Source organism: Quercus lobata, chromosome 7 (genome assembly GCF_001633185.2).
Source record: "Quercus lobata isolate SW786 chromosome 7, ValleyOak3.0 Primary Assembly, whole genome shotgun sequence".
In the NCBI taxonomy this organism is placed as follows: Eukaryota; Viridiplantae; Streptophyta; class Magnoliopsida; order Fagales; family Fagaceae; genus Quercus; species Quercus lobata.
The window spans coordinates 43,350,864-43,371,656 of NC_044910.1; the positions used below are offsets into that span (position 1 = coordinate 43,350,864).

At 34.2% G+C, this 20,793-nt stretch overlaps 2 protein-coding genes across 2 annotated transcripts in view; both read left to right on the forward strand.

Moving 5' to 3' along the window:
- Nucleotides 1-5,557: 5,557 nt before the first annotated feature.
- Nucleotides 5,558-9,051, forward strand: LOC115952088 (putative disease resistance protein RGA4). Its single transcript, XM_031069171.1, has 2 exons — nucleotides 5,558-8,823; nucleotides 8,919-9,051. Exons 1-2 carry the CDS (start codon nucleotides 5,558-5,560, stop codon nucleotides 9,049-9,051), a joined length of 3,399 nt encoding a protein of 1,132 aa, XP_030925031.1.
- Nucleotides 9,052-9,109: 58 nt separating this feature from the next.
- Nucleotides 9,110-20,793, forward strand: part of LOC115954115 (putative disease resistance protein RGA4) — a 33,928-nt gene continuing 22,244 nt past the window's right edge. Inside the window, exons 1-3 of the transcript XR_004083828.1 lie at nucleotides 9,110-9,199; nucleotides 9,327-9,405; nucleotides 9,530-9,574. The gene's annotated coding sequence lies outside the window, so the exon portion shown is untranslated. The remainder of the gene's footprint in view (nucleotides 9,200-9,326; nucleotides 9,406-9,529; nucleotides 9,575-20,793) is intronic.

Here is a 20,793-nt window from a genome sequence, read left to right on the forward strand (position 1 = left end):
CGTCCACGTGTAGGGTCAACCTTTACAAGACTGACATTTGTCCCATCAGTCCAATCCCAGAATTGTTGGAGATGTTTGATAAAGCTGAAGAGTACGGCTCTGTCGGGGGCAGGGCATTGAATGGCGAGGAGAGCAGCTTTCCCAGATATTCTTAGATTTTCTTTTAGGTTTGGCCTTATACCGGATTTACCCTTCTTCCTTTGGTGAGGTTTTGGATCTGCCGAGGACGGAGTTGTCCTCGGCTGTACCGCAAAATTGTCTGGTGCTCTGCATTGTAGAGCTTGGGCCGTAATTTCTCCTCGGCTCGGGCCTTTGGACTCTAAGGGCAAATGGGCTTGGTCCGTGAATTATTGGGCCCCACAACAACCATTACTCATCGGCCTTAAACTCCCATCAAGACAATGACCATTACACTCAGGGTAATAACTACCCGCAATTATGTAAAAAGAAAACATTTATGAGTACAATGGCTACCTAAGCTACCTATAAAAGGGAGAATCCGCCTCATTTGCTAAGGTTTGGGAAAAGTATTACAAAATATTATCTACATACAAATACAGTATTCATAGAGGGATTCTAACTTAAGTATCGAAGGCTTACCCACTAGATCACAACCCAGTGGTTTCTTCAATCAACTCTCTTTGTCTTGAAGATACTAGAAAATCGTCCAAAGCTCTAGATTTGGATGAGTAACCTAATTGATGATCTTTGGCATCATTAGCTACTATAGCCCAAATGTATTTTTGCACAATAATGCACAGACTGATATGGGTGTACTTTCAATTTTGGGGTTGATTGAGCAAATTTGAAGTCTTATAGTATTTTACAACAATCAATACAAATGATTTTACAATAAAAGCAATGTAAAATTGTAGGACAGGAGAGCCAATTTTTTTGAAAAAGGGGTTCAAATATAAAATTATAAAAAATATGCCTACTTTTTTTTTTTCCTTAAGGTCAAGGGGCTCAGGTCCCTTTGGGCCTCCACCTAGCTTCGTCTCTAAGACTCATGATCCCTCCAATAGTTTCTGTATACCAAGACTAACAAATTAAAACAAGATCAATGTACAAAAGCAACACAACATGCAAGCCCAAGTTACTTGTCTATTATTATTGGGGATAAATGAGAAGAAAACTATTATGTGGCGTTTGATACGGGGTAATATTTTAGGATTCTCAGGAATATTTAAAGATTCTCATATTTGGTTGCAAATCATGCCAGGAGAATCTGGATTCCCCCTTTAAACTTCTCTCAGTAGAAATGTAGATTCTCTTTAAAACAGATGGTATCTAGATTCCCAAACTTAAAGAAAATTGTATTTTTTATAAATTGACAATTTTAACCATTTTTTTCCTTATCATTTAAGCAATTAAGGTACAATATAAAACAAATCATCAATATCTTTTTTCGCCAAAATAACATTAACAAGATAGACAACTCTGTTGATATATTCTTTAACAAAATTTTATTTAGGTTTCACATGGGGAAAAAAAAGTTTGAAGGGGACCCTCCATTATTGCTAGGTATTCACTTTTACTGTTGTGTGTGTGTTCCTTAACAAATTATTAATAGTTTATATTTTGTTTTTCATTATTTATTTAGAGGAAGATTTTTTTTTAAAAGACTTGGTAGTTCACATTCAAATCTAAGGATAGAATGAAAAAAAAAAAATTCATTTAAGATTCTTGGGAATAAACCAAATATTATCATCTCACATCCTTAGGAATCTTAAGAGATTTCCAATGAAACCAAACATAGGAATAGCTACATTTCTAGGCATTCAGATTACAAGAAATTACATTCCTATGAATCTAGATGCCAGGAATAATGTGAATTTCCTGTACCGAACGTCACATTAAATCATTAAACAACCCCCCCCTCCCGCCCGTAAAATCAAACTCAAAAAGAGAACTTTAAACTTTAAAGTGATACGATTTTAAAAGTTCAGGTTTAAATTTGAAACTAACAAAAGTATGTGGTTTAATTTGTAACTATCCAAAACTTCCTGGGTTAGTTTGCAACTATTAAATTGTAGAGCTTAATTTAAAACCACAATTATAGAATTTGGTTTGAAACCGCCCTAAAAATATATGGTTTAAGGTGTAATTTTCTGTAATCTTATTCTCCACTTTTGCAACTTTTAATCTCATTCTTCGTGACTATAATTATTGATTTTCGACAATCATTGCCATTTTCTATCAATTTTGCAGTTGTAGGAATGTCTTTTTTGGTGAAAGACGATTCATTAAAACAAACTAAAAGGGAACAACAGGTTCAGGACAAAGCCTGCTAACATACACCCCATTGAGATCATCCTCAAAAACATCCAACAAGTCCACAGGCGGACTATGAAAAGAAGAAAAAACACTATCTAGACTAAAACTCATTCTAGCAAGGCTATCCGCACATCTATTCGCCTGACGGAAACAATGCTTCACACGAATCTGAGAAAACCGGCCAATCAACAGCCTACAATCATCCAAAATAGGAGAAATAATGCTGTTTTCAAGATCTGGCTTGTTCAAAATATCCACAATAGCTTTGGCATCAATCTCAATCTCAAGAGAAGAAATATTCAGGTTGCAACACAAGATAAGACCCTCCCTAAGCCCCCATAATTCAGCAGCAAAACTACTAGTGATGCCGATACACTTGCTAAAACCAACAATCCATTGCCCTTCATCATTTCTTATCACACCTCCACATCCTGCCAACCTGGAAGTCCCATTGACCGACCCATCAGTGTTTAGCTTCACCCATCCTTGAGGCGGCCTCTCCCAACGAATTTCCTTCAGCACTTTGCGAGTTTGCAGCCTTGGGGAAGCAACACAGTGAAAATACTCTAAAGCTTGCTTCACAATATCCAAAGCAAGACTCGGGTTTCTGTTCTTATTGTTGAAAACCAAATTGTTCCTGCTCTTCCAAATATTCCACAAGGCTATCGGAAAAACAATTTTCCAAGGGGGTTGAGAAGCACAAAGATTGCTCATCATCCTACCATTCCAAGACAGCCAACTCTGAAGATCACTCCTCCAAAATTCGTGATTCAAAGAGGATATTCCAAGCTGATTCCACACACACTTCAGCTGGTTACAGTCCCTTAAAGCATGCAGAATGGTTTCAGATCCTCCCTGACAAATTGGACAACAATATCTTGAGTTATACCTCTTCTCTCCAAGCAAACTTTGACTCCAATACTATTATGAGCACATCTCCAAAGGAAGGTTTTAATTTTTGGGAGAGTTTCCGCTTTCCAAATCCAACTTGCCGGGAAAGTAGTAGTTGTATCAAAACCCATTGCAAACCTATAAGCACTTCTTAAATCAAAGGTGCCTTTAGGAGTCCCAGCCCAAACCAACTTATCAGTTCCCCTATTTAGGATTGTCACCGGAGTAGCTTGAATCATCATTTTAATTTCAAGAGGAATCTCAAAAGGGATTTTCCCCCAATCCCAACCCGTGTCTAGCATAAAATCCTTAATTTCAAGGAGGCTAGTTTCTTGGGTAATGGGTCCATGAAGTTGTAGGAATGTCGTTCTGTATAACTAGAACGAAAATGAGAGACTTTCTAGATAATTGCCCCCTCAAGTCCTCTTTGTAGCCACAGGCAGGGGCGGAGCCGAGGGGGCATCTCCCCCCCCCTCCCCAAAAAAAAAAATCCCTTAGGTACTTCTGTTCCTACCTAACATGGTTATAAATAATAAATAAATAAAAAAACTCCCTTTAGAGAAATAGACCCTGACACCAACCTGACAAAGGAAAAACAATCTCCCTCACGTATCAAAGGATTCAAAGCATGTGGCTTTTTCACCTACTTCACTATTCTTTTAAAGTAGCTTGTATCTTGTGACAAGATTCTTGTCTCATGTGTTTCTCAAAAAAAAAAAAAAAAAAAGATTCTTGTCTCATGTTTTCACCCATATCACTGTTGTATTATTTTGTTTTATTTTTTAATTTTTTTTAATTCACTATTCATATAACTTTTCTTGTTAAGTGATTCTAGAAATATTACAAATTTTACTACATTAATCTTATAAAATGGCGTATTACTATCACAAAAAATCAATTATATTTATTTATTATTTTGTCTAGTGGTACTAATCACGTTCTTACTACATCAATTTGTTAGCTTTTTGTAATAAAATTTGTAGCAATTTTAGTATTTTTTTTTTAAAAACTTCCATTCTATATCTTGATTTTTTCAATGTTTTGAACTCTGTTTTTATTATAAACCCAAATTTGTTCACAGTTGTTTAATTATTTTTTATTATTATCAATTAATATTTTTAAATTAATTTTGATTTTAATATCAACTTTGAATGTTGGACCCTAGATTGAAATCCTAACTTTATCACCGGCCACTGGCCCACAGCTATAGACTGGGCAGCACCATTAATGGTACTACACACGAAGTTCGTTCAATTTCCCTTAACCCTAAATCACGAATTCCCACTTCCATTCCAACCTTAATAAATAAATCAAGCAAGTGGGTTGTATCTTTTTCCTTATATTAATGAGTAATGTTATTTGTATTTTTTTAAAATATATGTCAATAAAAAAATATATAAAAATACATATAATATTATTTAAAAATTAAAAATATATTACTAAAATACTCTACTAAACGAACCCTTAAACTATGAAGCAATAATTCAAATGAAACCAAAATGCAGAGAAGATGCCATTAGCCATGGCCCATGTGACTTTGTAAGAGGAAAAAGCCAAAGTGTGAACTGGCGACATCTTTTTCAACATGTATGACCATTGAAGACCATCTCAAAAGACTCAAATGGTGGAAGAAGCACATGGGCTATCATCTCAACTATCATCTCAAAGACTCAAATGGTGAATGAAGCACATGGGCTGTCATCTTTTTCCTAATAAATAAATGTAAAAATGCGAAGCAATAATCTAAAAAAAGCTGTGTGAGTACTGTGACAATAATAATTTAAAAAACAGACAAAAAGTGAAAGTCATAAAAGCAGAAAAGCAATTTACGCATTTTAAAATCATAAAAGTGAAAAAAGTGAGAATCATTCTACCGTCGTCCGTCCAGAGGAAAGCGCGAGGAAAAAGCCAAAGTGTAAACAAAAGAAAAAGAACGTGGCCCACAAGGACTACTTTTTCAAGTCCGTAAAAGTTTACTAAGTTCTGTAATTACTTATTTTGTTTTTTTTAGAAATTTTTTTGTTAAAAATGTATTAAAATATATAGGTATTTTGAAAATGTGAAAAAAAAATTAAAAATTGTATATAGAAATTAAAAAAAGGTAAAAATTTAGCTTATAACTTATCACATAAAAAAATTAAAAAAAAAAGAAAAAAAAAAACTGCACTTTTGGAAATACCATTATGGTTCTTTTCACATATGATAAGCTCCCAAATACGTAAAAGACATGAATTGGACTTTATCTCATGTGTGCAAGTTGATATTTGGGTTCCCTCCTACTTCTCCACATGTATCATTGTTGCTGTTTTAGTCTTCGCACATCAGAGTCCTTTTATTGTTTCCAAATACTTCCAGCTTATTTCTGGCTTATCAGAGCATCAAACCAAAGATGGCTGAGACTATCCTTATTGTTGGTGCTGAGGAAATAATAGGCAAGCTGATTTCAGTTGCTACTGAGCAGATCAGCCTTGCTTGGGGTTTCGAGGGGGAGTTGACAAAACTTCGTGACTCATTAACCACGATTCAAGCTGTGCTGGCTGATGCGGAGAGAAGGCAAGGGAGCGAAGAGTTCGTGAAGCTTTGGCTGCGGAGGCTTAAAGATGTTGCTTATGATGCTGATTACGTGCTGGGCGAGTTAGATTACGAGATTCTCCGGCGAAAGGTAGAGATCCGAAACCAAATGAAGAGAAAGGTATGCTTCTTCTTTTCATTCTCAAACCCCATTGTTTTCCGTCTCAAGATGGCCAACAAGATTAAGACTATTCATGAATCGCTAAAAGAGATTAATGATAAAGCAAATTCATATGGACTTGCTAGAGCGAGTCCAGTAATTGCAAACCCAGAGATTATCCCAAACCGAGAGACAGACTCCTCTCTTGATCCTTCAGAAGTTGTAGGAAGGGGAGATTATGTCTCAGAAATAGTTGACTTGCTAACTGGGGCAACCAAAGAACAACTCTCTGTCGTTTCTATAGTAGGAATGGCAGGTATGGGAAAGACAACTTTAGCAAAACAAGTGTACAACGATGAGCGAGTAAAGAGACATTTTGATAGGACAATATGGGTATGTGTCTCCGATCATTTTGATGATAAAAGGATTTTGAGAGAGATTCTTGAGCTCGTTACCCATACCCCAAATAAATTAGAAAATAAGACTGCGATTCTTGAATGCCTTCAAAAAGAGTTGCGAGGAAAAAAATATCTTCTCGTACTTGATGATGTATGGAGCGAAGATCTAATAAAATGGGATACTTTGAGGAGTTGTCTGTTAGGAGTTAATTCAAATATGGGAAACATTATTATTGTAACAACTCGTAAAAGCAATGTGGCTGAAATTATGGAGACACTTCCTCGATGTAATTTAAAAAGACTATCAGATGATGAATGTTGGTCTATAATCATGAAAAAAGTATCTTGTAATGAAATTACTCTAGATTTGGAAGTTATCGGAAGAGAGATTGCTAAAAAATGTGGTGGGGTTCCATTAGTTGCGAGAATTTTAGGAGGGACAATTTCTTGTAAGAAGGGGAAAAGTGAATGGTTAGCAATTCAAAATAGTAAAGTTTGGAATTCTCCACTTGACAACTATGGAATCTTACCAATACTAAAATTAAGCTTTGATCATCTTTATCCACCATCTCTAAAAAGTTGTTTCACATATTGTGCAATTTTTCCTAAAGATTATGAAATGGAAAAGGAAGAATTAATTCAACATTGGATGGCTGAAGGGTTCCTTCAATTGTCTCCAGGAAGATCAGTAATGGAGGATATTGGTAATGAGTATTTTAATATTTTGTTGGCAAATTCCTTATTCCAAGATATAAAAAGGGATGGTTATGGTGATATTGTTAGCTGCAAGATGCATGATTGTGTACACGATCTTGCTCTCTCAATTTCAAAAGGGGAAACCTTGCATTTAGATGGCAATTTGGGGGATGTGTCTTATATTCGACGTTTATCTCTTATATCTGATGGCCAAACAACACCAACAATCTCACTATCTAGAGAAGGCATGGGTAGGTTGCGCACATTTTTTTCGTTGCATGCTAATCTTGGTGACAAGTTACTAAACTTAAAATGTGTACGTAGTCTAACTTTATTTGGGAGATGTATAGTAGAGTTGCCCAAGTCAATCGATAGGCTAAGACAATTGAGGCTTCTTCGCATTATAGAGACCAAGGTCAAAGAATTACCCAAATCTCTCACAAAACTCTATAACTTGCAAACTCTAATAATCAAGAATTGCTATTATCTCCAAGAGCTTCCAAAAGACCTACAAAATTTGATTAGTTTGAGACATATTGATATTGATCATCGATTCATAAAACAATTGCCGATCAATATGAGGCAATTGACTTGCCTTCAAACATTGCCTTTTTTTGTCGTTGGTCAACACACTGGTGGTCGAATTGAAGAAATGGGATACTTAAGCCAACTTAGAGGAAAGTTAAGTATCTACAATCTAGAGCACGTGAGAGACAAAGAAGAAGCCAAAAGTGCAAAATTATCGGAAAAGAAAGGAGTAAACAAGTTGGGATTCCATTGGAATAGTGGAAGAGAAGGCACCATTAACAATGAAGATGTACTAGAAGGCCTTCAGCCTCACCCATGTTTGAAAAGCTTAAAGATAGAAAACTTCCAGGGTGAGAAGTTCCCATCATGGATATTGGCGCGCAATAACAGTAGTGGTGGTATGTCACTCTTGGACCATTTGTTGGAAATCTTCTTAGAAAATTGTAACGAGTGTGAAAAAATTCCTACACTTGGGCATTTATCTCATCTCAAGGTTCTTAAAATAAAGGGAATGAATAATGTGACATGTATAGGAACAGAGTTTTACGGCAATTATAGTGGTGAGGGATCGGGTAACAGTAGAAAAGCAATGTTCCCGGCTTTGGAAAAACTTTTTTTGGGGGATATGCTCAATCTAGTGGAATGGAAGGATGCGATGGAGCCAACAACAACAAGAACAACAGGAATGGTGTTTCCTTCCCTCAAAGAATTGGAAATTGAAACATGTGGCCGGCTCATAAGTGCTCCATGTCATTTTCCAGCTCTCGAGCAACTAATGATTGGCGACACCAAAAGCATTGCATTCGAAAACATTTGTAGTAATCTTACTACACTCACGAACCTTTCCATAGGGAGAGTATATGAACTTTCTTGTTTGCCAGAGCAGCTATTGCAAAATAATGCGAGTCTCATGGATCTTAGTATATCGAGTTGTGCTGATTTGGAGTCCATCTCGCCACATGAGGATGTGTGGGCCTTCTGCACCTCTCTCCGATCAATTCGATTAGATGGCTGTAAGAAATTGAGTTATTTAGCGGACACGCTGCACACCCTTCAATCTCTCGAGACGCTAGAAGTAGCCGGGTGTCCTAATTTGAGGTCTTTTCCAAGTATACAAGGTTTGGCGTCCCTTCAATCATTGGAGATATCGTGGTGTGGTGTTGAAGATCTATCGACTGGGCTGCAATCATGTACATCTCTATCAAACTTGGACATCTTTTCATGTCCTAATTTGATATCAATTCCAGATCTAGGAGAATGCTTAAAGACTTTGAAGATTGGTTGGTTTTGTGAGGAGCTGGATGCTTTCCCCAGTCTCAATCCTATCCAACACTCGCGCGCCTCCCTTGAAATTCTAAGATTGTATGGGTGGGACAAACTCAACTCTCTTCCGGACGAAATCAAATACTTAACTGCTCTTAAATATCTGTGGATATCTGGATTTGGTGGAATGGAAGCTTTGCCCGAGTGGTTGGGCAACCTTTCTTCACTTCAAACTCTGCATCTATATCACAACAAGAACTTGATGGATATGCCGACAGTGCAAGCCATGCGACGCCTCACCAATTTAAAAAAACTGGACATTTATAATTGCCCCGAATTAGAAGAAAGATGTGCAAAGGAGAGTGGCACAGAGTGGTCCAAAATTGCACATATTCCACGTATCGAAATCGGCGGTAGAGTTATCAAAGAGGAAGCTTTTTGAAGATGTTATAAAATTTATTGAAAGAGATGTGCGGTAAGTTTGCTCATACCTCAAATCCTCTTCTCTTATTTTCTCTCGATCATATTCTCTATTCTCAATTTCCCCCAATTTCTTGCTTTCTTTCTTTAGTTTTCTCAAAATACGTTTGCTGGATATGCAGGCACTACGAATGGCATAATTTCTGGTAACTTTATGGAATTTCAATCCACTCCCAAGCTAACGTACGGTCATAAACGCAGGTAATTGTATGGAATTTCTATCTTAGGATTATATTCTATTTCGTAACTAACCCTAATTTCTTACTTTCTCTCTTTATTTCCTTATTTTAATTTGGCTGTTTCTTATTAGATATATTGTGTTCAGCTGGAGGAAAAATCAATTAAAGCTAGCGGAAGTCCATAATTGCTGGTAAGTTTTCTATAACCTATCTTCCCTCTCACTTTTCTATAACCTAAAACAAAACAAATTGCAAAAATTGTTAATCCATAATTTTTTTTAGAATAAATATATTTTGGCATGATTAATGTTGGTATTGGGCTATTACTCAATTTGAGTAAACCTTTATGAAATTTAACATTTGAGATATCAAACTTTCAGGGAGTGTTTGGTAAAGGAGTTTGAGTAATATTGTTTAAGTGTTTTTGATATACGTGTGGATGAAAAAGTGTTGGAAAAGTGTGTAATATTGTTTAAAATGCTCAAAAGTGTGCTCAAAATGCTCAAAGTCATAACCAACCTCTTTTTTTTTTCATCTGTTTTTGATATATAACATTGATAACATGTTTTTTTTTTGATAAGTAAAGGAAAATATATATTAAAGAAGAACACAGCCCCGTACATAGGAAATGTACTAGAAAGGCAAACACATCAAGAAACCAAATTACAATGATCAAACAAAACAGGAAGAGAAAAACAATAAAAAGATGGTATAACTAAACACCAACTGATAACATGTTTCCACTACTCTTTTTGTAATTCTATTATGGGGAATATTTAGCTTTTCCATATTGAAAATTTCAAATCCAACTAATTAAACAAAGAATTATAGATTTTAAGATCATATAAAGTGTATGATTTTATCAAGTCAAAAGAATAACTAACTACGATGTTTTTTTGCTTGATTTGAGAGTGATACTTGCATTTGGATTTTTCTTTATATAAAATTTTCCCAATTTTCATTTTCTGAAGGCTTGAGTGGATGGTTCTTGACTTGGTTCCAAATGTTGAAAAAAACATGTTATCAATGTTATATATCAAACTCAAGAAAACAAACTCCCCAAATTTTCTAAATATTGATACCTGGTAACATATGATTTATAACGGAGAACTCATGAATCTTTTGTGTCTGCCTGGTTCTCTGCTGCTGCCCTGTTTCTCATATTGGATAGTTATTAAGAATGATCATTGCATAGCATGATTCTATGTTCATAGCAAAACATCTTGTAGCAGTGTGGAATTAAAACTATGTTATTGATGGCCCTAATATTCTGCTCTAATAGGAAACAAAGGTTCTATTCAAGAGCTGAAAATTGTAATTATGATTACAAAAAGCTAATACATCTGCACAAACACAATGTTTCACCATATTGCGGAAACTGCAAAGTTTTTATCGACCTAAGGAAGGATGTGCCTAGGGAAATGACTAGTTGGTCCAAGATTGTCCATATTTAATACAAATTGAAAGGCAAAGCCCCTAGTAAGTCATCAAGAACAGGCTTTCTTGGCTTTTTCTTCTTTGGTTTGTTTTCTTTCAGTATCAAATACCCAACTTATTCGTAAATGATCTGCTTGTGTTCAGCTTCACGAATAATTAATTGTGTTCAGCTGGATGTGTAGGCACTAGGAATGGCATATCTATTGTTTTCACATGAAGGAAGACTTAATTAATCTTATGGAATTTCAGTCCACTCCCAAGCTAACAGAAATTCATCAGTGCTGGTATTTTTTCTCAAATCTTCTCTTCACTTCTAACATATAAAGTTCCAAATCAATCAAATAAATTTATTGTTCTTGCCAAAATGGGTGTTTTTGATATCTGCAGCATGACATTCGAAAACAATTGCAGTAATCATACCACACTCTGTCAGAATTTGATTCTTGCCAAAGTGGTTTTTGCAAAATAATGCAAGTCTCATGCCTATGAAGATAGTGTTTTGTGAGGATTTGGTGTCCCTCTCGGCACATCAGGATGTATGGGCCTTCTAAACCTCTATCCAATCACTCTCTATATTTAACTGTAAGAAATTGAATTATTATTGATGGCCAATATTCTGCTCTAACTGAAAAAGGAAGGTTCTATTATCCTCTCTTCCCCTCTCTTTTTCCCCCCACAATATTTACTCAATTGTTACATAGCAAAGGAAAAGAAAAATTTGTTAATACAAATTTTTTTTTTTTAATGAAATTATTTTGGCATAATTTATGTTGATCTGAGTTGTCACTCAAGTGGGGCAACCCTCCATGATCTCATTGTGACGGTATTCCAATTATGCAAAATTACCATTTAGGCATAGAGGTATCTAACTTGCCAAGCCATGATCAACCTTTTCTTCTTTTTTATTGTGCTATTTAATATTGATAACATGTTTCCACTACACATATTTGATTATTGGCAATTAATGGGATTTTTTAGGGTAAATTTTGTTGGTGCTGTGTTTGAAGAAATTCAGAAAATTGGTGTTGGTGTAGTGGTATGGGATGAGCATAGGCTGTTCATTGGAGCTTTAAGCTCACTGGAAGATATGGGTACAGATGCTGAGGAGGCTGAAGTTATGGCTGTCATGTGAGCGACTGAATTTGCTGCTACAGTATGCCCTTTTGGAGTAATTGTAGAAGGTGGCTCGTTACAGAGATTTTAAGCTCTCAATTCTGCATAACCAAATCTCTCAAAAATTGAACATCTCTTGGACTTGGTTAAACAGAATGGACTTTTTTCAGGGAGATCTCTTTCTCTCATGTCAGTAGGACTGGTAATGGGTTGCACATGTATTAGCTTGAAATGCTAGATCCTTATGCATGGCTAGATCTGATTGTAAATATACTTTCAGCTAGAAGAGGCTCCTGTGTTTTTGCAAAAAAGCCTCTCTAAAGATGTTTTTCTTTTAGCTAGTTGATGAAATGTTTTTCAGCTTTCCATTAATAAAAAAAAATGATGAGAGAATTTGATATTTTAAGAGCTTATACAGTGAGTATTGGACTTTGTCAAGAAAAACGAAAAAAAAACTATTAGTCTTTCGCTTGATTCTACTATGATAGTTGCATTTGGAAATTTCTTTGCCTAAAATTTTCCCCTTTTCCTTTTTTTGATGGCTTGAGTGGATCATTCTTCACTTTGGGTTTGAATTTTGAAAAACTTTTATGGCTTTATGCTCTTTTATACAGAGGAAATATGATTGGAGATTTACCTCAAGAAATTGAATTTGCCATACCTTTTGGATATTAATACCTGCCCACATACAATTTATAATTCATGAACAATGAATCTTTTGTGTTTGCCTGGTTCTGTTCTGTTGATTTTTTTTCATTTTAGATAATAATTCAAAATCATCATTGCATAGCATGATGCTTTGTACATTGTTGAAATGTCTCTTAAAAAGTTAATTTGTTGTAATGTTCTCCAATTCTTTCACTATCCAATTACCACTTCTAAACACAGCATCAATCTGTTGATTTTCAAATTTTCAGGATGCTTGAGTGATTTAAAAAATGCAGTAGTGAACAGCTAGCTGAAAACATTGGGGAGCATGAGAAGTCCACTAATGATTGCAAAAAGCCCAGGCATTTGTAGTTCTGCACCCATACTTATCATTGGAAAGATCAAGAGTGGTTCGGTGCTAGAAGATTGGCTCTGGTCCAAGAATCACCATTGAGGGAATTTAAAGTTGATTCCAATGCAATTGTTTCATTAAAATTTGTGAGTTCTCAATTTCATATTTAATTTCTCTCTTCAACAAAACCTATTAAGTTTCCTTCCTTTTTATTTTCAACTTTCAATTTTCTATACTATTTACTTAACTAGTTCATAAAATATTTACAGATGCTAGTTATCGTTGATTTTCCAATTGGAGGTTTACCTCAGCTCAGGATGGTCCAAGATTGCCCCTGTTCCAAATATGTTGATAAACTTCTGGTTACTATTCTAAGCTCAAAATAGTCTAAAATTGGTATTCTCTCAAATATCCTTTTGTCTAACGTTTTGCTTTAAAATAGACCAATTGTTCTTTATTTCCTCACTTACCAAATTTTTTATCTTCTTATCTTTCCTGATTCCTATAAATTTTTGTTTCAAAACTGTCCATGATGAAGACCATCTTTGAGATTCTAATCAAATTGAATAAGACCCTGATTGCAATTTTTCTTTTTCTTTTTTCTCTTTTTTTTTTGGGGTTGGGGTGTTGTGGGGGGGGGGGGGGGGGGAATCAAATTCTAATACTGGATAAGCCATGTTACCATTAATTAAGATTACTTCAAGAATGCATTGAAATTTGAAATTAGGTTGATTAATTTTATTATCTTTGAGTTTTCTTTATTTTTAAGTTTTTTTTCTTAGAAATTTCTGTATTTTTGGTCAACCAAAGCCATGTTATATATGTATTTGCAAGTGTTGTTTTTTCTCTTTTTTTTTGGGGTTGGGGTGTTGTGGGGGGGGGGGGGGGAATCAAATTCTAATACTGGATAAGCCATGTTACCATTAATTAAGATTACTTCAAGAATGCATTGAAATTTGAAATTAGGTTGATTAATTTTATTATCTTTGAGTTTTCTTTATTTTTAAGTTTTTTTTCTTAGAAATTTCTGTATTTTTGGTCAACCAAAGCCATGTTATATATGTATTTGCAAGTGTTGATCAGTGTACTATACTTGGAAACACTACCGGTAAGTTAGGTGAGGCAGAGGTTAACCAGTGCTTTCACAATCATTGCTTCCATCTTTTGTCTAGAATACAAATTCCTGACAATTCTTCCACCTTCCATATCAAAAGTGGATTTGTTATGTTTTCCTAACTTGAAGCCTCTGTGCCTGTGACTTCAACACTTTGCTGGATTATGGGGTAGACATCTATAGTTGTCCGTTTTACTTGTTAATTTTATCCAAAATCACTTGTAGTCTTGTACATAATTCTGTAAGAACGTATTAAAATAGTATCTCAAATTAAGGTTTTCCATCCATAATGGTGTTCTCTTCTTGTAAGCTTTGTATTATTGACTTCCCCAACAGGTGACCTCTATACTCAATGGTCTAGATTGTGCAAATGTTCAGCAGATACTTCCTAATCGCTTGCATATAAGGTAATGGGTATATCTCTATAAACTAAAACCAATTAGTTAGTATTTGATAATGTAAGTAAAATTTTACTTTAGAATTTGGTTTAAATAAGATTTTGATGGCTGCTTCCATGATTTAAAAAAAAAGGAAAGATGCAGCACATTCTCCAAGCATGTGATAGATGACAACTTTCTTGTTTCTTTTGACACAGCAGGTAGAGAACTTACCCAAGTAGTTGGATAAATGCATACTATTACATATACAAAACACACAAACATACATACATATGTATATGCAATAGCACACATATATAAAACAAATGGATAAGTTTTGATTCTCGTCAATGAGTTTGATGCCTTCTTTTTCTTTTTCTTCAAAAAAAAATTATGAGTTTGATGTCATTGGTTATTGAGGATGCTAACAGAAAACAACTGACCTCTATTTAGGATGGATGTTCAAGAAACTGACCTCTATTTAGGTCTTCCCAAGATTGTTTGAGGACACCTTTGAGTCAATCAATCACACTTATTCTTCACTCCTAATTTCTTTGTTCCAATATTCAGTTTTCTAGAGTCTTTTCCTTTTTCAAATTTTTTCTTATTCTATCATAAAAATTAATATTCTAATCTGTTATAGGCAGCCAACCCCAAAATTTTTGGGACCAAGGCATGATTGTTGTTGTTGTTGTATATGTTGTAGGCACTTGACACAATATATCTATTGTTTCTGGCTGGAGGAGTAATTGATTATAATCAGAAGCTGACAGAATCTGTTTAAAGTCGGTCAGTTCTCTAAAATATTCTCCTCTTTTCCTCTCTTTATTCTCTTTCTTATACTCAACCAGTATATTGTTTATGCAGGTATTCTCTGGTCAACTACTATCAACTTTTCCTGTAAGTTCACTTTTCTTATGCAGTTGTCATCCTTCATATTTCTTGAAATGATTTTGCATGATTAAGGTTTAGAGAATATTTATCTATTAGTTAGCTGGAGTAAGAACTTACGAAATCTAATATTGCTTATAGTTATATTCCAGCATTTTAGATCATAAATTATAAGCTACCAAATTTAAGTTCCTCTGTTTTTTCTCTCTAAAAATCAATAAACTTTTTTTTTTTTTAATTTTTAATAAGTAGCAAAAAAATCAATAAACTTTTACCAATTGAACATTTAAAATATAGCTTATAAAATCCATAATTTGAGATTTTAAAATATTTCTTCATGTAAATAGAGCTTCAAATTTTGGCAACCAATGTGCACTGATTTGATTGTTAATTTTTAGTTGTTCTTTCTCATTTTCATTTTGATATGCATGCATAAATGTTTTGGTGACTTCCAATAAATTTTCCAAAAAAATTGCTTATTAATCATGGCCACACCCCTTAGTTGCCATAAGCTCTCCTAAATTTTTCATAATGTCGTGGATGATGTGTTTTGTATTTTTCCTTGAATTTAAAAACATTCAGAGCCATTGCTGTTGTAGAATAAGGCCTTGGTACGTTTAAGGTGTGCTAAACATCTTTTTAGCTGTTTTGAAATTTAAATAAGTTTTATATTTTATAGGAGCCCTCATATTTTCCCAACAAAAGAAAAAGGAAAATTCTCTTCAAGTGCTGCACACATGCTTATAATTTCAAGAAGCTGATCTGCGTCCTTACAATGACTTATCAAATTGCATATGCTGCTGATTGTTTTTTTCCCTCATATGTAAGGACAAGCCAATGGAAACAGTTCCCAGTGTTCCTGGATTGCTCATATTCAAAAGATAGGGATATCATATTATAGAAAGCAAGTGATAAGTCCCTCCAAACTTGAAGTCTAACTCTCTTCTGTTTTCTTTTTTCTTTAAAATCAAATACCAAATATATATACGTTTATTATAACTGATCTTGAATGTCTCTGCTAATATAATCATTGTCACTAAGTCATTAATGTAGGGCATAATGTCTCTGTAGGACTATTCTATTTTTACATTTCAACTGGGAGAAGAGCTGAAATTCATTGGTGTGGGCAACATGTTCAGGTAATTCTTGTTGCTAAGATTTTTTTCTCTTCAACTTGGCATAATGCATGAGACACTCAGTTTTTTTAATAATTCTTTACACTTATCTTTTCTTCATTATCCTAAAATAAATAATAAGAATACAAGGATATGACTGGAATTTTATAAATCTTATACAATTGAAAGGGATTCAACCAAACTAAGGTTTTTGTCCTTCTCAATAGTTTTCCTAGTAATTGCTTCTTTTTTTCTTTTCTTTTTTTATCATAGATCTACCTTTAGAATTGCTGTCCAAGGTCCTCGTATTACATTTATAGAAAGTAGCTCATTGCTAAAAATTGTACATATACAAATATAGAAATGGTATTGGTGATGATCCAACAACTATATTGTAATTGGAGCTCTGTTTTGTAAACCATGACGCATCATGAACCCTTACACAACACTTTAGTTTCTTACCAACAAAAAACAATTAGAATATCTCATATGGGAGAAAATATTTTGTGATATAAAAGGAAAAGTATAAGAATCAGTCTTCTTGCTAGTCAATGACATGTGATTGTGATAAATAGGCTATCATGTCAATGGGTTTAATCTTAAGTCTTTGCTTCATCTATATGGTAACTGGGGACCTTTTCATTTCTACATAAGTTATACATTTGCAAGAAGCTATAGAATCTAACTATGGTGGAAGTGGGACATTTGAAAAATGCTAATTACACTCTAGCACAATTTAGAACCCATAACCATTTTTATTGGCTTAATCACTTTTAGTCTAAAACTAACAATTAGTCAAATGTATGATTAACCAAATTATATAGCAAGCACAAAGCAATTGATAGCTAAAGCAAGTAAATAGCAATATAGAAATGCAGAAAATAAATGCAAACTGAAAGCTAAACACAAAGAAGTATTTAGAAAGATGAAAATCTAAGCCTTTTGGTGGAAAAACCTCTCCCTCGACCACACTGTCGGAAAATCTCCACTAGTTAAATCGTTGCAATACAATAAAAATTATGAACCCTCCAAGTCCATATCCCTAATGTACTTGAGCCCTCCAAGCTCTAGATAGCAACCGACTCCCTTGAGTTCTTTCTTCAAACTAGCTTGTTGGATATAGCAGTGGTAGAGCCACGTTGGGACCGAAGGGAGCCATGGCCCCCCAAAAGTTTTGGAAAAAAATTTGTAGATGTATATACATTTTGGAGTTATACTAACCAATTTGAAATTTTTTTAAGGAACTCTTATCATTTTGGCCCCCCATACCCAAATAATATATATATATGAAAGAAAGTCTAAAATTACATATAAATTTTATTTAAATAGGATACAATCCAATTAGTGATAAATATATATGTCAAAAAATTGACATTTTTTTAGCATTTTAAGATGAACACATAATTATTTTAACAAATATCTCACCAAATAAAAGGGAAAAAATTCTAATTTTCATCCTAACACTTCTAGGCTTACTTGCCCACAACAACAGAAAGATTGAAGATCAGAGGCTTTGATTCGCCACACCAACACATAGTTGCAAACATTTTGCTCATCATTTGACAGGACACAGGTGACTCTCTCTCGCTCTCTTTGTTTGAACTATCTCTCTCTGTGGCGTCTCAACTCTCATTCTCTCAAGTGCTCCATCCGCCTTCTTCTTTTTCTTTCTGTTCTGTTTTTCTTTCTTCTAGGCTCTAGTTTCCATCATTTACAATGTAACAAATCTTCTGTGTGAATAATAATTGCAGACAACAGACTATACAACCACGTGTCTCAGTGTAGGATTAAAATCTTCTGTAGAATGTCTACAAAAGCAAGTGGGTAGGTTGTAGCTGTGTTGGCCCTATGTAGCATTCCCACAATTCCACTTTCCCAGGTACTCTTTCTTTCATCTTCTTATAATTTGACTTTTCTTTATCATAAATTTATTGGCTATTAAAATAATCAATATATCATATAACATTATATGTACCAATTAAAATATAATACTATTTATCATTGATTATTAAGTAGTATGTGCATTACCATTTTTAATTTTATATGTAGTATGGATGTAATTAATTTGACAGTGCTTAATTTTTCTCTTTGTTTCTTGATTGTACTTCTTTTCCAGTTGAATGAAGTGAGTTTACCATTAAAAAATATTGATGTAATTAATATATACACAGAAAAAAAAAAATTTAGCTGTCTAAATTTATGTGTGACCCCCCAAAGATAAATTACTGGCTCTGCCATTGGGATATACCACCGTCAAACCACCAACAGAAAGTCAACAATGATATTGGATTTGAGGTGACAGCCTAAGTTTCCAAACCTTCACTCATAGCTCACAAAGTCAGATGTGTATCAATGAGATGAATGGAATAAAATTTCTCTCACTAGGATGATAATGGTAAGAGAGATGGAGAAGATATGTTGAGAATGTTTTAGACTTACTCTTTGTAGATAAACAGCTGACTGTTGCTTGGTGCACCCCACTATGAAAAACATGCATTTACAGGCGTTTATGATGCCTTTTAATCTTCATGTGTAGGTATTCTTGCATGTCTGGGTGGGTATATGAATATAGCAATGGAGCAAAAAAAAAGCCGTCAAAGGGCAGTTGAAAATTAACTATGAATATGCTTTCGTTTGAGAAACAATGGTAATTAAGCATTGTCTTGTTGTTTTACTATTATTATTCATCTCTCTTTTTTTGGTCCACCATATTTTTTTGGACAGACAATGATTGGGTTATCTATTCTGATGCAGTTCTCTACATTAGTAAACACAGAGTACACTGGCAGACTAGGGTTACTTTTGAACTTTTATCAAGTCATGTAGATCATCTGCTGTCATACATTTGATGTAAAATATTGTGGATTTTGGAAATGAGGACTAGAAGAGCTTCTCCAATGAGGATTAGCAGAGCTACTCCAACTTGGACAAATGGAACTTTTGTTATCTACTATGTGCAAATGCAATGGAATGAGCTATGAAATGTTTGCTTTAAAGAGTGGTGCCTTATGGTTACTGTGATGAATTCATGGCCATCATTGTCTTAACGGTATATTCAATGATGATGATGATGACTACTTATCAGATAAATTTATATATTGAAGCTTGTTGCATAACTTTTAGAGGCATCTTTTGTTTTGGTGTTGTTGTACCATAGTGAATTTGTTTTTAGATGGTTTTAATTTGCAAGAAACTAATTTAAATTGTACTTGAATTTTTACTCAAATTGTACCTGAACCAAGAGAAGCATTATAGCTTGTTGCAAAAAAAGTAGTGAGATGATTTAGGCCCTGTTTTTTATTTTCAAATTTATTGTTCTCTAGCTTATGAAAAAAAAAAAAAAAATTATTGTTCTCTATTTGGTTGAGGGGAAACGGTTTCAAAAATCACATTTGGTGTTACATTCAAGGCTTGGGAAGAATGGTTTGAGAATGTTTAATCATAGGTGACTAACTAGCTCTTGGCTACTCCCCCTCCACCTATCCTTTGACCTAAAGCCAGTTGATGGGTAACCTTTTAGTTGCTTTTACTAATTTCCAGTTATATTAGCTGCTAACTTTGATGGTTAAATCTCATAGTCAACAGTTAAAAATTTATCAGGTAGAATATTTTTGTTTATGCTGATTAGTTGAAACAAGTCATTTTCACATAAGGAGAAAAATAAAAGTATCTTGGACTTATATTCATCTTCTACCAGGAAGTTACTTTCTTTGAAACAAACGGAAGTCTTAAAGGATATGTTTTGATTCATATTAAATTGTTAGAGAAGTATAAAATTTATTTATTTTGGTGTTTGAATATTCTTTATCAAACCATGAGATTGTTACAAAGAATTTCTTAGTCTTACGAAGAATTAATCATTTTTTTAACTAAGGATGTTTTTATTATTTTAAAGATATGCTTTCCTGTTAGGCAATCCGTGGTTTTGTTGCTATAGGGGCCAAAGCTAACTTAAAGCCAAGATGTTTGTCATGATCCTTCTTCTTTTCTTTTTTTTTCTTTTTTTTATTATTTTTTTATAGAAGCAAGTTAAAATGTTTTAGGTGTTAAAGATTATTGTATACATGGACAATCTATGGATCATATGCTGTACTAATCAAAATTCTCTTTACTCTATGCTCATCTATTTTCACATACATTGACTGTAAATAAATCAATAAATCGCATACTTCTCTTACTCATTTATTAGTTAATGTGACAAGGGCCACCAGTTAAGGGCCTTGCAACCGTGTCATCAGATAGCTAATGTTGTTAGTAGGGCTGTCCAAATTGATCCGAATACCCGACCCACCCGAAGAACTAACCGGATCCGACCTGAAGTCGAGCAACCCGACTACTCTGGCAAGTCGGCAGCAGGTCTTCA

Bases quoted from the DNA above. Each gene is read 5' to 3' on its own strand.
- LOC115952088 (XM_031069171.1), top strand. From the start codon at position 5,558: ATGGCTGAGACTATCCTTATTGTTGGTGCTGAGGAAATAATAGGCAAG. The intron at 8,824-8,918 runs GTATGGGTGGGA...GTGGAATGGAAG, and splicing joins TCCCTTGAAATTCTAAGATT to CTTTGCCCGAGTGGTTGGGC.